Here is a 14,816-nt window from a genome sequence, read left to right on the forward strand (position 1 = left end):
GGAGAGCTCAACAACCTCAGAAAGTGGAGATCGTCGGCCTATTGAGTGCCTATCCTTTTATATTTTGATGTAGTTAAAACGTCAATCAAATGAATAGAGAGAAGTGGGGATTTGTGGCAATTGGGCCGTCCGAACGGATTGACTTCCATTCAAAACTATATCAAAAAGCGACTGACAAACTGTTTGACAGGCTGCCTGATTGACCGTCCAGACACCCGAACATACATCCTGCCAACGAGTTGACGATGTGACTGAACTCTGACGCGCTGGAAAGTCCTGGGAGTCGTGAGTGAACCCAGCGAACATGGACAGCAAACATTTCAATCGGATTTCGAGCAATTCCAATTCAGATTCGCACACCACACAAACACACGCGCACACACAGACAATTTGCATAAAAGGGAAAAAGAAAGATCGGAACAAGGCAAACATTTATGGCTCACACACGCAGCCAGAGACACACATACACACATGCTTTCACCCATAGCAGCCGTTTCCGTTTCCGCACGTTTGACGTTGGCAAACGCAGACAAAATAGTCGGGAAAAAAGAAAAACCGAAATCAGGGGAGGTTGAGAAGCCAGTCGAGAACATGAAACATGCAAAATGAAGTTTGAATCGCGGGAAACAGACCAAAAACCAAAGGCAAACAGCAAAAGGGTGGGTCCGAGGCACACCAAACCCCCTTCCACCCACTTTTCCCGCCATTTTGTTTGCCTTGTCACTTGGTTCTTTAGGCAGTTGCACTTTAGGCCAACAACAGGTCTATGAGGTAAATCATCAACCTGTGGAGCCCCTCGAAAGAGCCCAAAAAGTTCCTTAGATGTCACGTTTTCGTGTTGGCTACGCCCTGCTGGGGTATTTGCATAATATTTGCACAAATAATTGAATTTATTTTTTGCTTGTGCGGCTTTGGCGCTACCCGCTAAATTGTTTTGGGTAAGTTTCGGCTTATGTCGTATGCAGACAGAGTTTGTTTTGGTAATGCAAAGACCCATTTTTTTACGTTGATCGCCTGCAATTGAGGTTTTTTCGAACTTAGTTAAGTTGAATGTTAAACTTGCCATGAAATTGAATGTGCAAAAGGTGGAACGATAGTAGTGGAGTTCAGGTAAATTGGAATGCGGGTTGGCGGGCATTGTGTGGTAATGATAAGTGTGTCTGGCTGGGAATGGCGCTCGATTTTTGAGATTCTAAGGACTTTGCAGACATTGCTGCACAGACTTCACACTACTTACGAAATAAACAACATTTAAGATTGGTTTAATCTTGAATTCCTAATATCAATTCCAATTTTGGGTATTAATTAATCTTATTAATAAATCTTTTACTAGGCATCTCAAAATTATATATTTTTCAACTGAAAAACGGGCAGACGAACACAAATGCCACAAGCCCTCTTGCCAATCCCTTAGGACATCAGTCAACCTAATGAATTCCGCACTTTAGTGCTGACAAACCATTTTCGTTCTCATTGCCACTGCCATTCGAATTCATCACCAGTCGCAGTCGAATGAATTCGCTGGAAGCTTATGGCCTCGAAGGGTTTAACAAAATGCGGCCACTTATCAAATCAATGCGCTCTGCGGGTCCTTGAATCCTTGGGTCCTTGGGAAATGCAACTGCAAGTGCAAATGCAGCTTGTGCAATAAATGCGTTCATTTAACATGAAATGCAAGTCGCAAGCTGCAAGTATTGAAATGAAATGTGGCCTGCTTCAGAACGCTTAAAAGCGACAAATTCGCTTTGTGTCAGCGGAGTAAGTCAAGTCAGCACGGAGCTCCTCGCCAAATGTTGCTCATACGCCACGTTGCACTTATTTCGTTCAGCTGCAGCCACATCTGAGACTGTCTGGCAGGATCTGGTCTTGGGTCTTAGGTATTGGGTAATACACTGCACACACACGCACACACTCGCCCAGCATCCTTGCAGTCCTGCATCCTTTCCCCCAAGTCAGCGACTTAGCGCGTTGACTTAACTTGGCAGGGATTTACGACAACGCTCCACGGAGCTCGAATAACATGGAGCCTTGTCAGCTTGCTGCCTCGTCCTTCGTCCTTTTGCCCCTTAATACCTCCCCTTTTTATCCCTTCCGTTCATCCACCTCCTCTTTTATTAAGTTGAAATAGACGCAGGCTAAATAAATCCATGTCGCTTAAGTCGAAGCTCTGACGTTGTCATGTGTGTGCGAATGTGTGTGTCGCCGGAAAATGCTGGGAAAACTGCTGAGCGTATGTGTGTTATTCATGTATTTCATTGCCTGGCATTTAAGTTGAATGCTGATGCATCGTGCAGTGTGCATAATTAAAACGAACATTGCACTGGAGCCTGGCAAAATAATAAAAAAGATAGAACGAATGGCGTAGAGAGATAGTCAGTCGGCTAATTAAAGCCATCACTGCGGAAAAATAAATAATAATACTTAAATTATTTCAAAGCTTCAATTATAAATGATAAAAACAAATTCATTCAGGCTTGAAATAGGTTTCTTTCTTCTTGAGGTTGAATAATCTTGTACGATTGACCGAATTTTAATAAGTAAAACATGATTGTTAGTTGTTATTAAAATATTCCCATTTTTGCATTTTCCAGAGCCTTTGTGGACAACACGCACCTGCAGACGCTCCACCTGAACAACAATCCCCAGCTGAGCGACATACCGATGCGCCTGTTCCAGGGAAACCCCAACATCCTGGAGGTCTACATGCAGAGCAACAGCCTGCAGACCTTGTACTCGGCGCAGTTCCCGGTGGATCAGCTGCAGAAGCTATACCTCGGGGACAATCCGCTGCAGTGCAACTGCTCGTTGCTGTGGCTCTGGCGATTGGTAACCGGCAACTTCGAGGGAGTCGATCCGGGTATGGAACACGCAGCCGGTGGGGCTGTGGCTGCTCTGGCCAAGGAAGCCGACGACGAGGAGCTGGCGGATGAGGCAACCGCTGTGGCCTCCACGGACGACGGAGTGGCCGCTTTGGCTGCCTACATAGCCGAGCAGCATATAGTGAATGCCCTGCACACCACCGAACCCAGTGCCTATGAGCTGGCCACGTCCTCCTCGAACAGGAACTCCGGTATCCTGCGAATGGATCGGCAGCAGATCGGCTGCGACATCTGGCGGGATAAGGTGCGTACAAGAAGGAAGCTCCTGACCATGAGCGAGGGCGAGATCACCTGCCCCGCCCACATTGTAACCGTGGTGTGTGCGGTGATCACCTGCCTGCTGGTGGCCATGATTGGAATCAGCGTGCTCTACTACCTGCGTTTTGTCAAGCGGCGGAGGAAGTTGCTCCACGAGCGGGGTCCCATGCGGACCAGCAAGAGCATCATCAACGTTCACGATCGCATCCTGCAGGGTCACAATCCCGGGGGCCTCGGCCTCGGCATAAGCATGACCCTGGGGGGCGGTAACCATGTTAACGGATTGGGCATGACCCTCAACTATCCCCATCATGCACAAACCCTGCAAGCCCACCATCACTACCATCAGGCCATGCCACTGCAGTCCCATGGGGGCAATGGTAACCACGAGTACCAGCAGACGACTCTGCCACAACTGGACAAACTGGAACTGGAACGCTATCTGGCGGCCCAGACCATTGCCAATGAATACCGGGCCCTGAAGCCCTGGGAACTGCCCGTTAAGGAAGCGGACGATGAACCGGAGCACCTCTACGAGCGGTTCGATCACTACGAGTATCCGGACACTCACACCATGAGCAAGCTGAAGCAGGCGGCGTCCTTGAACCACTCCAACTCCTCGGCTGGTCCTTCGCCCGTTCCGCCATCGTCGGGAAAACCACACGTGGTCTACGTATGACGTGGGCGTGGCACGGGCGAGCGGTTCACCCAGATTAATACGGATATGGAAATGGTCGGGCTGAACCACCTCCACCACCACCACCACAACAACAATAACAACTATCGGGGCTGTGTACAGAGCGCCAAGGCCAGTGGCCAGTTCTGAGTTGGATGAATCACGGGGGTTTAAAACAAGCAAAAACAGGGAAAGTGAGAGGTTAGTTTAAGGCGAGTTTAGGTGAGGATGTAGCCACTAAAACTGGTAGCTTTTAGTGGGAAATTTCGATGAGATACTAGGTATCTTTGATCAAATGCGAATGGTTTTTAAGAAATCATAAGCAGATGGGGGAGGCTATTGTATCTGACCCAATGCAAGTGTCTAAGCTTCTAGCAAACTTCTGCATCGTCGAGATTTTCCACTAATGCGACACCATGGTGATTTACCTTTGTTAACTTTTTTTTCGAATAAACCACAAAGTTTAACAAGCGTCAAATGAAACAAGGGATATGTCTACGTGTATAGAAAGCATACAAATACTCTTAACTACCTACGGATAACAGATATATTAGAAATGTATACTAACCGCTAAACTAAGAGACGAATACGATTTCAAAGAAACCAATTTGCTGGCCCCAAACTAAGCTAAGCTGCATTCAAATCTCACTCACACTCTTTCTCTCCCACTCATAGTTAAAATGTCATTTAGCATTCGAATACTCTAGATAGCATTTAGCGAATAAGAACTTACAAGTGAATTTAAATATATATATATGAATATATATTAGGTATAGCGATTGAGCAGGATGCAAGCTAAAGGAGCTAATGGGATTTTCTTGATTTGATTCTTGAATTTACTGAATATGTCTTCAACACTTGGGATATACGGAGAGAATGACAAACACTTTGGCAGACCAATAAACTAATGGGGACCAAATAGTCCAGTCCAGTCCAGCCTAGAACTAACTGAATGAATCCAACTGCCAAAGAGGTTTATTGGCATCCATTATCCTGCTGAACCATATTCCCAAGTTTCCTAACTTTAGCAAACATCTCGAATGACAATATGCAAAACATTAAGTGGAAAACTAAAACTTAAATTATAACACCTATATTATCTTAGTGAGCCAGAACTCAAAGTTGATGAAATTATAAATATAATTTGTAAATATCCCTCAATGGCGAAGCACTCAGCAGAGTGTTTGAACGTTTACTGTAAATAATTTATGGAATGCATTTTAAAACATTAGTCAAGTGCATAGATTATTGATTTAAGAATAAATGATTTCCAAAAAGCAATAACTCAGAATCAAGGCTCGTTTGTTGTTATTTTTCGGTTGAGTTTGATTTGCGAATAATAATTTAATTAAATGCGACAACAGCAAGGCAAATAGCGAGCAAAACTAACCGGTATTTGCATAAAATAGCCACACAGAGCACACAAAAAGCCAGTGTAAAAAAATTTCTAAAATAAAAACTATATGCGTATGTGCTAAATAAGTAAAATCAAAAAGCAGGCTAGCTATGCACGAAATGCATTTAGAAAAACCGACAGAAAATACAATTTGAACATAAATAAAAAGCAGTTTGTGTATAAAAGGTGCAAAAAGAGCAAGGGAAAACGGCAAATTGAAGCCAGGCAAACGTAAGTTTAAATCTAATAATATGATATACGCAAAAATATTTAATTAAATGATAGAGACACCCACAGCAACAACAACAAAAAATGTTATTTCTTATACGAAGACTGAAGAAAATGATGAAGCGAAATAAAAAGAAACGAGAAATTAAAACATGTCTTTTCACTCTAATCAACTGCAGGGGATGGCATCAAAGTGGCAAGCTGCAAATTTGTGTACAGATTGTAATAAATAATGGATTCACCTAGATGAACTGGTCTTTGCTTTTCCTCATCAGATGCCATAAAATACGACAAATTCACTGGGCAGCAAAACGAAGCCAGGCACAAATCCATGTAAAACAAATAAAGTCCTTGTATATCCCTGCACAGGGAGTGGTCCCAGTGAACTGAAACCGAAACTGCAGAAGAAAAGGCATAAATCTAGTGCCGAAACAAGTGCTCGACAAATACAGCCGCCCACATAAGTAAGTAACCCAAAACGCCTACAGCAGGACAAAGGCCAAAAAAAAAAAACAAATAAGGGGAGTGGCGGAAATATGTGGCTCAGTAAACCAAAGTAAAGTAAAATATTTACTGCCCAGTCAATTGTGCTGAATTGTTGGTTTCCACTAAAGCTGTTAAATCCTGGTGAAGGCAAACAATTTAAGTTGCAACTGGATTGAATATTTCTCTACTGAGTAGGAAAATTAAATCAAAAAGTTGCATTTAAAACGTTATATTTCATAAATTAAAAAGGACTTACCACTGAAGAATACTCTTGTATTCTGAGGTATTTACACATTACATCGTATACTTAACGATCATTTGGCTGTAAGGTAAGTGATATTTAAGTTGTATATGTCAAAAATGGTTTGAAGCATATTTTTGACTCAATTTTAAACACCAGACTACTCTGCTTCGTAAGTGAATTGAATCATAAAGTATCCCAGATGTAATGATCTATTTCCCTGAAGACACATTTGACGCAGGACTACGTGGCAGCACCATGGAAACCCTTGTTGTTAAACAATTGCCAACTCACTTGCAAGAACAAATAGAAAATGTAGAACGACAAAAGAGCAAGCGAAAAAAAGGAACATAAAGGCAGAAGAATTAAGTAAATAAATCTGAATGCTTTCTAAATAATTAACATGCCGGGAGCTCACTTTCATTTAAACTGGGTCTCCGCCACTCATTGAGTTGTTCAACTCAACGTTGGGCTTAGACGGCGACAAATCCCCCGTGTCTGCGTTTGAATGATTGTGGGGCATTTGTTGGGGCATGAAATATAACCACCCACCACTCAGCGCCCACCATCCACCACCCACAGAAGCAACCCCCGGAAAATCCCACGGATTGAAGGAAACACCTGAGTCTGCGTCTCGAGAGCATCACGGGTGTAGGCGTGTGAATAATGGCAAGTAATTAATATTTTCGACATTATTCTTCTGAACGCAGAATCGGGCGGAGGCAACATTGTGCGATGTCCTTTAATTAGCTCGGAAAATGTTTCGGAAAAACTGGCGCATAAGTCATAAAGTGCAGGAAATCGAAGGATGAGTGTGTTCCATTAAATGCAGCTAGCCATCTGAATAACGACTTCAGTGGCATTTTAATTGCCCGAGCCAAATGAAATTTCGCTATAGCGATGCCATTAAGCGAGGATCTTGAGATATAGCCAGATAAACACTCAAACAGGACCAAGTGCCTGCGAACATAAAAACGTAATGTCCTGCAATTTGTTAAAAGACGCGCAAACTGCCCAATAAAATATCGCCGAGGCGATGGCTTTAATGTGATTGAAAAGATGTTGTGTAGCCAAAATCAGAAGCCCCACTTCAGCTAATTGTTTGCGTGCACCCTGAGCATGCGGGTCCAACAGCTGTGTCCACAGGACACTGTGTTTGCACTCTGGACAAGGACGAGGAGAATTGCTCAAATAGTGGTCGAGACACAAACGTGTGTGCAAATAACTCATGCACAATGCACAATGATAAATCAAAGTCACTTAGCGTTGATGTCGATTTGAAATTCACTTACAGCCCCGCCGAATGTCAAAGTACTGACCAAACACAGACCTCAAAAAAAGAAGGAGAGGCAACGCAAGGACATATCATTTATATCAATTTAAATAACGACCTTTCAATGGTCAAGGAAAATCCCGTAAAAAGCTCACCGCAACCCGCAGAGGCAAATGCTTAGATGGATGGTCGGACGAGGCATTGACAGTTGTAAGCCATAAACCACAGAAAATTGGGCATTATATTAGTTAAGATGCTGTCAAGCCGAAGGATATCCCATTCCCGAGGACAAGGGACAGCCCACCGTGCAGACATATCGCTTTCAGCACGGAGCTAGGAGATAATCGGGCGGACCGGAGTATCCTGTAACCGGCACTAAAACACCGTTTGACAGGCAACGAAAGCCCGGAAATCGGGAATCCTCAACATTGAAATCGAGACAGGGGAAAAGTGACCACCAGATAAGCAGAACGCATTCATCTTACGGGAAACCCAAAGGATACGGGACAAAGACTAACCGGTGCGGTCAAAGAAATCCGAATAAAGTTAAACAAAAGTTGGACACACATATTAAGGGCTTAAAGTGTTGCCAGAAACCTAAAACAAGGAACTTATCTTGACAGCTCGACTGTGCACTTAACCAGGTTACCCGCAAAATACACCTATATATCTTGATCAATTTTGCTGGCGCGAGGAGAAAATAAAAAAACTTAAATCATAGCCAGCTTTTGTTCAGCTTTCCAACCTGGTTTCAGTCGCCTTTTTTTCCCCGGTTTTGTTTTGCGGGCTTTGTCTGCGCCACTTTGCTTATCTTGGCCACACTTTTTATTGGTCGCCTTTATTTGGCCTGACATCCCCCATATTTCACCAAATAACAGCAGCAGAGATAAGTGGCAACCGGAAGGACATGCGAATTAGTTACGTTTTTTGTGGAAAATATCCTCAGGAAAGGGTTCAAAAAGTAAGAGTTGCAAATATAGCAATGAAAGGGAAATCAAATCGTTAAACGAAAAAAAAGCTCACTTAACTTTTCCATTTAATATGAACAGCGCCTAGAAATTTTCCACTTATCTAAATGTCACAAGAAATTCCAAGATATTTATGGGATACAATAAATGATGTTGCAATTTCATAAACCGCTTCCTCCGAATCAAACTGAAATTTACAACTCCATCAAAAATTATCGCTGCAATTTTTCAAGCAAGAATGTAAGAAATCAAAATTTTATTGCCACCGCAAAAATCAAATTTCCAGCACTCTTCTCTCTTTTTTTTTTGTGGAATTTCGGGATTTCTCTGGGATATTTTCAAACATGACACCTGAAACTTTGGCATACAAATTTATGAAAATATTTGCACATCCATTTCACGGCTTGAGGGATGGGAAGGCAACACCTTTTGGCTTCATTGAACTTGCAGCTTCGCATTACACAAAGCCCGAGGTGGAGTCTGCTACCCCGATACACATGCAAATGTGTACAAACTGAATCAATTTTTACCGCGATAAACTTCGGCTCCACCTTTTGCGGGGGAAAAGTGGAGAGAGCACCGGATTTTACGGCACTGAGGTAACTGCAAAATGTTGTGTAAAATTTGCAAATGCAATAAATAACTCGTTTCGGTGTAGCAAAAAAAAGGCTTGCTTCTGCTGTTTACACCCCCTTACAAAGGCATGTAGCGATTCCTCTTTTTTCGCTTCTGTATCCTTTTTTGCTCCTGTTTAGGGCTTTCGTCCCCCCACCGAAACCAAAGCGCGCCACATGTGCGAGTCTGGTTGTACTTCCTGTGGGTTTCTTCCTCATCGGTTGGAATACTCTATAAAAAATAAGTTGTATTGAGTAAGTTTCCAATAAAAAAAATTAAAACATTCAAATCTATAAGGTACTTAAGGTACTTTCAGCTTAAGGTTGTTTCTGACCAGTTTATTTATTTGGTATTTATTTAGAAATAAAACATTTGCTGTGTAATTTCGATCACTTTGATATATTATCAATCTTTATTATAGCTTATAAAGTATAAATATAGTATATAGTAAAAGAAAGGGTATTTTGAGCCTAGGCAGAACGCACTATGCATATTATCTCCATTTTTGTATCGCTCTGCTTGTTGTTTAGAGTGCTGCAAAGCATCCCCGAAAGTATGCAAATAATTTTTGGCCCCAACTCATATTTGATATTCAGTGTCAGTTGTTGGAAGGGTTACCGAATACAAGTTATTGAAATTTGCATGCAACGGGTGGGGAGTTGATAAAGGGGAAATGGTTGGGCGGAGAAACAGCAGGCGTTGTTGAGGCAATTTATAGCACTTGTGTTAGGGGGCTGTTTCGCCGGAGGCAAAGTTCTCGGTTATTGTTTCGCCATATAAAAGGCGCTGGGATTTCTCAGCCCCGAAGGACGTAATTGTTTGGCAGTCTTCGGGCTTGATGATGTTCCCTTGATTTTTTGGCTGCGGAATTCTCAACAATCCCAGGGACTTCACCCTTTCGCACAGATTCCCAATTAAGTTTAGACCGGTTCAACGCTTTCGCATCCATCAGGATTTGGATGCGGCACTGAAAAGTTACCATCGCAACGCTAGCCGCATAAAAAGGGACATAAAAACGTTTTAAATCCCTGGAAATCGCAAAAACTACGCTAATAACATTGTCATATGGCGGGGGTGAGGGTGATTTTTTTTATTTCCTTTTTTTTTTTTGCATTTTTGCACTAAACTTCGCTTATCAAAGTTGAAATTGCAGTTCGTTGCTGCGTTGCTGAGCGCAGCGCATTGGGGATTTGTCGGCCACTCGAAAACTCCAAATGCGAGGCATTTATTGTGGGGCAGGGATAGAGGATTTCATTTGAAACTCTGATACGGACAATCGGCGTTTTATTTGCCGTTTTGGCGCGCCGAGTTTCATCATCGTACGCCACTGACCCAGTTCAGGCATTTATCACAACGGCACACACACGGATACAGGCGATTGTCCTGAGGGTCTGACCCCAGCACAATGAATGACCCCCCATATCGCATTCTCAACCTCTTCCCCTTTCCCCACCACTCCTCTTCCACTGCCCGTCCCGCTGCTGACTAAGTGGACTTTTATTTCACTACTATTACGGCCAAAGCTGCGACTACGCAATGAATAGTTTCGCTGCCAAGCTTTTGCCCTTTTCTGCCTTCACTTGCTCGCTGGCCATCTTCAGTTGCTAAGCGATTTAGATTTGGGCACATATCTCACGGTTCATGATGGATTATTTGCTCTCTGTGAGAGATAAAGAGCCACTGGCTAAAACTCTTCAGACGCTTGCCTGAATCACAATCATTGTTAAATGTCTGGCCCCCGGCGGCGTCCATTCATAAATTTAAAACCAATAAACCTCCACCTATCACTTATCTGCCGGTTCTTCACCTACGAAACGTCATTGGCTTGATGCCGTAATGTGTCATCTTTATGAAATTATAAATAATTTATTTCCTTTGGACAAGCGCCGATTTAACATGGAAATTTCAGATAGATAAGACTATCTACGACTTGCTCTGTTTCCCAGTCCATTGAATTGAGTAGAGTATGTTCAGTAGACGAACGCCTTTCGAGCGAACAAGTCAGCCATGAGCTACCAGAATTTCCTAGGTTTTCTGCTCTTGGTGGGTATCGAATATACAAGTAATATAAAAGTTAACATATAAAAGCTTTCCATCAATAAATCATCCAATATGTGTAGCTTGGTTAATTAACATTTTATTATACTCAATTTGTCATAATCAATTTATACTGACTATAAATGCTTCTATATTATTCCAGCTGACCCCTTCTTTAATCAAAGCCTATGGAGATCAAAGTCGCTATCGGTTGTATTTGCAATCAGATTACGCTCTGCAAACAATCAGCACTCAGCTAGTTTCGCAGGCAATTGAGCTGGTGGACTATATGGTGGAAGATCTGATCGTCTTGGACTCGCAGAACTCCATTCTGTTGGGCTACTTGGATCGTTTCGACGCCTTCACTGCCGTAGATGCGAATAAAACCGAGCAGAAGCTAAATGCCTTCTATGGCGTGATTGAGGACTATCTAGATTCGGATACCACGGGGGATCCACTGAGAACTTCCAGTATCGAGACCCAGTTGATTGCCCTTTGCCTGCAGCGCAACGGATTCGATCGATGGAAGCGCACGGTTCAGACCCGGACAGCCCAGCTCCAAAAGCTAATATACCGGAAGTTGAGGAAGCACCTGGAGTCCATAGACAGGGAGGATCGATTGGCTGTGGAGCGCAGGTGGAAGAGAATCCTGACTCGTGGCGGCCCCCGAAGATTGGAGAAGCTGAGAGAATTCGTCAAATGGCTGGGAAATTTCAGAGATTAGAGGGTGGCGGCCCGGGTGAACGAATTGTTAGGCAATATGATATGCCGTTTAGTGATAAGAAGAGTTATAAACATTATTTATGGGTGTGTGGAGCAAGAGAATGTTTGTGGTTTAATTATAACCGGCCATGACCTTGAGGTATTATCAATAAAAGCAATATAAAAAAGAAGTTTGAATTTGCATTATGTTAATCAGTGCCTTGGCTAACAAACAACGAAAAGTGGATGTTCTTTAAAGAAACGTATTCATAGCATTTGTAAATTCAACATGTACCAACAAATGGCAGTAAGAAAGTGCATCGCAGCTATTATCCTTTTGTGTCCTTGCACTTACTCCCCTTCGATAAATGCAATTTTGCACAGCACGTCCCCTTCCCCATCACTCAGATCATGTATGAGGGCATTGTTTAATGCACTTCACAGCTGGAGGAAACTTTTTCCAGCCCCTGTGTCGACGGCAATGAAAACTTTGTCATGCCTGGCAAAGAGGATGATAAACTTGGTAAAAATTATGAAACTGAATATGGAAGCGTTGGCGAAATTGAGACAGCAAAACAACAGAGCCAACAGACAGGCAAAAGACATACGAGACTTTTAGCCAGGCGAGGACTAAAACTGAAACTAAAACTGATACTTTTTATGGATGGCAAGTGAAAAATGTAGACAGTTGCAGAACGACTTTCCGGGCGGGGGCCAAAGGCAGGAGGTGAGCGGGATTTGCTGGGATGAAAGAAAAATGGCAACTGCATTTCCTGTCTGAGAGCTGACAAAGTGCTGAGTGCATTTACGACTTGGACTTGGGCGAGTGTTTTGTGTCTTTCCTACAGCTGCAGGAGATGCAGGGAATTTATGCACTCAGTCCATAGTCCACAGTCCGCAGAGAAAGCTCTAGAAATTCCTGACCTGAGGCATTTTCTGTAGGGCCTGGGCTATTTTCTTTGGGCCATCTGATAATCGGCCCCAGCTGTGGCTAATCGGTTTACATTTGTCACACTGGCACTTTGGCTAAGGATTCTCTGCTGGTAGATGCCACTTGTCCAGGAATCTGGTACGTCCTGACGTTTCTCCCTGGAATTATGTTTGGTTAATGTTATATATTGAACTTTAGTACATCCTCTTGCTTTTCCGTTTGGCAGGACCGCGTGAGTTTTCCGGCAAAATAATTCCCTTGGACTTCGATTCATATAAAACATATAATTTTATTTGCACAAGTTTTAGTTTTAATGACAGAATTTCAACGACAGTCAGGGATCCCTTCCTATAAACTCGTCACCTCGGCGTCTACAGCGAAAACACAGAAAGGACTTCATACAACCAAAAAGGACGAGAAGACCCATACAAGCACAGCATGCAGCAATGATGAGAAAAATTACGACGAATATGAACAAAAGTCCCCAAACCCCTAGGTTAGTATCCGGGTGTCCAGTGGTTGTACGGTACGCCACAGTTGTCATGTTAATGTCTATATATTCAATATCGTATTCAGATAGGACAGTTGTAGGCTCCAACCCGGCCATAGCTTATGGGAAATAAATGGCAAATTTTGATGATTTCGATAATAGATTGAGCCCTCTAAAAGAAAGCAAATATTTATGAGGAAAGCCACATTAAATTAACGAAGTCTTCTTACCGTTCCTTGCATAGCAGCTAAAGAATTTTGATCACCCTGCTCTCAGAAATATTGTATTGGGTATAGATTTTTTTTTAATTTTAAGAGTACAGTCGCAGCTTACTGAAGTCGTTACTTTTTGAGCTTAAAATTTGAATTTTGGTTGCCTTATATTGAGCTAATAGATAGCATTTCAAAATTAAGCTCGATTTTATTATTTTTTATAAATAGACCACAATTTTTCCAATGAGCATATGGATGCTCCTAGTGAATCTGTATCTGGGCACATTCAATTTATAGGATTTTAAATCGCATATCGTAGCACTACGAACATATTAATAGAAACTCGAATTAATCATCGTCCAAGCTGCAGTCCCCGCAGCCGTCGCCACAACCATCCCCGCAACATCCACCCCCGCCGCCTTCACCATCATCACCACAACATCCTTCGTCGCAGGCGCGGTGTCCGCAGCCCCACAGGTAGAAGAGCGACAGACAGATGATGAGCAGGCAGCAGAGGAACACCATAACAACGGTCAGGAGAACGATACCGAGATCCGTGTCTGTCGACCAGCTCCAGAGTACATAGATACATAGAAGGACGTTCCCCCTTCTACCGTTGATAATATGTCATCCATGACTAATCAGTTGTTGACAGTATTGAAGTGTTTAACGTTTAGCTTATTGTAAATTAGAATAAATTACAAAAAATTCAGACAAGTGTGAGTGTGTATTCAAAGACTCCTTTAGCACAATTTTCTCTTGTGACCACTTTTAATCTAGCATCATATTTCGCTTTTAATATATTTAAGATCCCCATCTACGAAAGACAAAAGCAAAGAAGCTTATGGGCAGAGGTGTATTCCTCACTTCTCTGGCGGTTGCCACACGAAGTGACTTCTAACGATCAGTCGCATTCAAAATCCTTTCCACAAAAGTGCTCATTAAACCCACGCACACACCCCCGGTCATACAATGCCCATTCGAATTGTATAAAAATTAATGAAATGCATTAACGAAAGCATTTTGCGGGGGGGCTGGGCAATGGTGGGGTGGAACTGGGATTGGGTTGGCAGAGGGGTGGTCCTTGAACGGGGATCTGGGGAGCTGTCCCTGAGCTCCTGAGAGTGTACCTGCGCTCGTTAGCGCTTCAAACACCCATTCTGCGGAACCCCCCACTTTAACTCATATGCAAAAACACACTCTCGCCTCACGCCATCATTATCATAATTTGAATGTGATGCGAGCTTTAAAATATTCATGCGAGTAGAAAGATTTTTTTCAAGTGTGCGCACGTGTGCGCGTGGGTTCGTTGTAGGGGGCTGTTTACTGTACCAAGAGGTCGTTGATTATAATGACTGTATTTTGTGCGCTGATTACTCCACAGAGAAAATTATGAAAATGAGTCAACAACTTAATGCAAAAAA

At 42.9% G+C, this 14,816-nt stretch overlaps 3 protein-coding genes across 3 annotated transcripts in view; 2 read left to right on the forward strand and 1 right to left on the reverse strand.

The window, feature by feature from the left end:
* Positions 1-5,104, forward strand: part of LOC6735640 (toll-like receptor 8) — a 74,609-nt gene extending 69,505 nt beyond the window's left edge. The window contains exon 5 of the mRNA XM_016168713.2: positions 2,592-5,104. Coding sequence (XP_016028997.1) covers positions 2,592-3,816 — 1,225 coding nt within the window. The 3' untranslated portion in view covers positions 3,817-5,104. The remainder of the gene's footprint in view (positions 1-2,591) is intronic.
* A 5,849-nt stretch (positions 5,105-10,953) lies between these two features.
* Positions 10,954-11,950, forward strand: LOC6735642. The gene is made up of 2 exons (XM_002082524.3): positions 10,954-11,063; positions 11,221-11,950. The coding sequence occupies exons 1-2, from the start codon at positions 11,028-11,030 to the stop codon at positions 11,779-11,781; spliced, it is 597 nt and encodes a 198-aa protein (XP_002082560.1). The 5' UTR covers positions 10,954-11,027; the 3' UTR covers positions 11,782-11,950.
* A 1,004-nt stretch (positions 11,951-12,954) lies between these two features.
* On the reverse strand, positions 12,955-13,782 carry LOC27207867. The gene is made up of 2 exons (XM_039291968.2): positions 13,411-13,782; positions 12,955-13,352 (listed from the first exon to the last, which is right to left on the reverse strand). Exon 2 carries the CDS (start codon positions 13,295-13,297, stop codon positions 13,025-13,027), a length of 273 nt encoding a protein of 90 aa, XP_039147902.1. The 5' UTR covers positions 13,298-13,352; positions 13,411-13,782; the 3' UTR covers positions 12,955-13,024.
* Between the last annotated feature and the right edge of the window lie 1,034 nt (positions 13,783-14,816).

This window comes from Drosophila simulans, chromosome 2R (assembly GCF_016746395.2).
Source record: "Drosophila simulans strain w501 chromosome 2R, Prin_Dsim_3.1, whole genome shotgun sequence".
NCBI lineage: Eukaryota > Metazoa > Arthropoda > Insecta > Diptera > Drosophilidae > Drosophila > Drosophila simulans.

Bases quoted from the DNA above. Each gene is read 5' to 3' on its own strand.
- LOC6735642 (XM_002082524.3), top strand. From the start codon at position 11,028: ATGAGCTACCAGAATTTCCTAGGTTTTCTGCTCTTG. The intron at 11,064-11,220 runs GTGGGTATCGAA...ATATTATTCCAG, and splicing joins TCCTAGGTTTTCTGCTCTTG to CTGACCCCTTCTTTAATCAA.
- LOC27207867 (XM_039291968.2), bottom strand. From the start codon at position 13,297: ATGGCCGGGTTGGAGCCTACAACTGTCCTATCTGAATACGATATTGAA.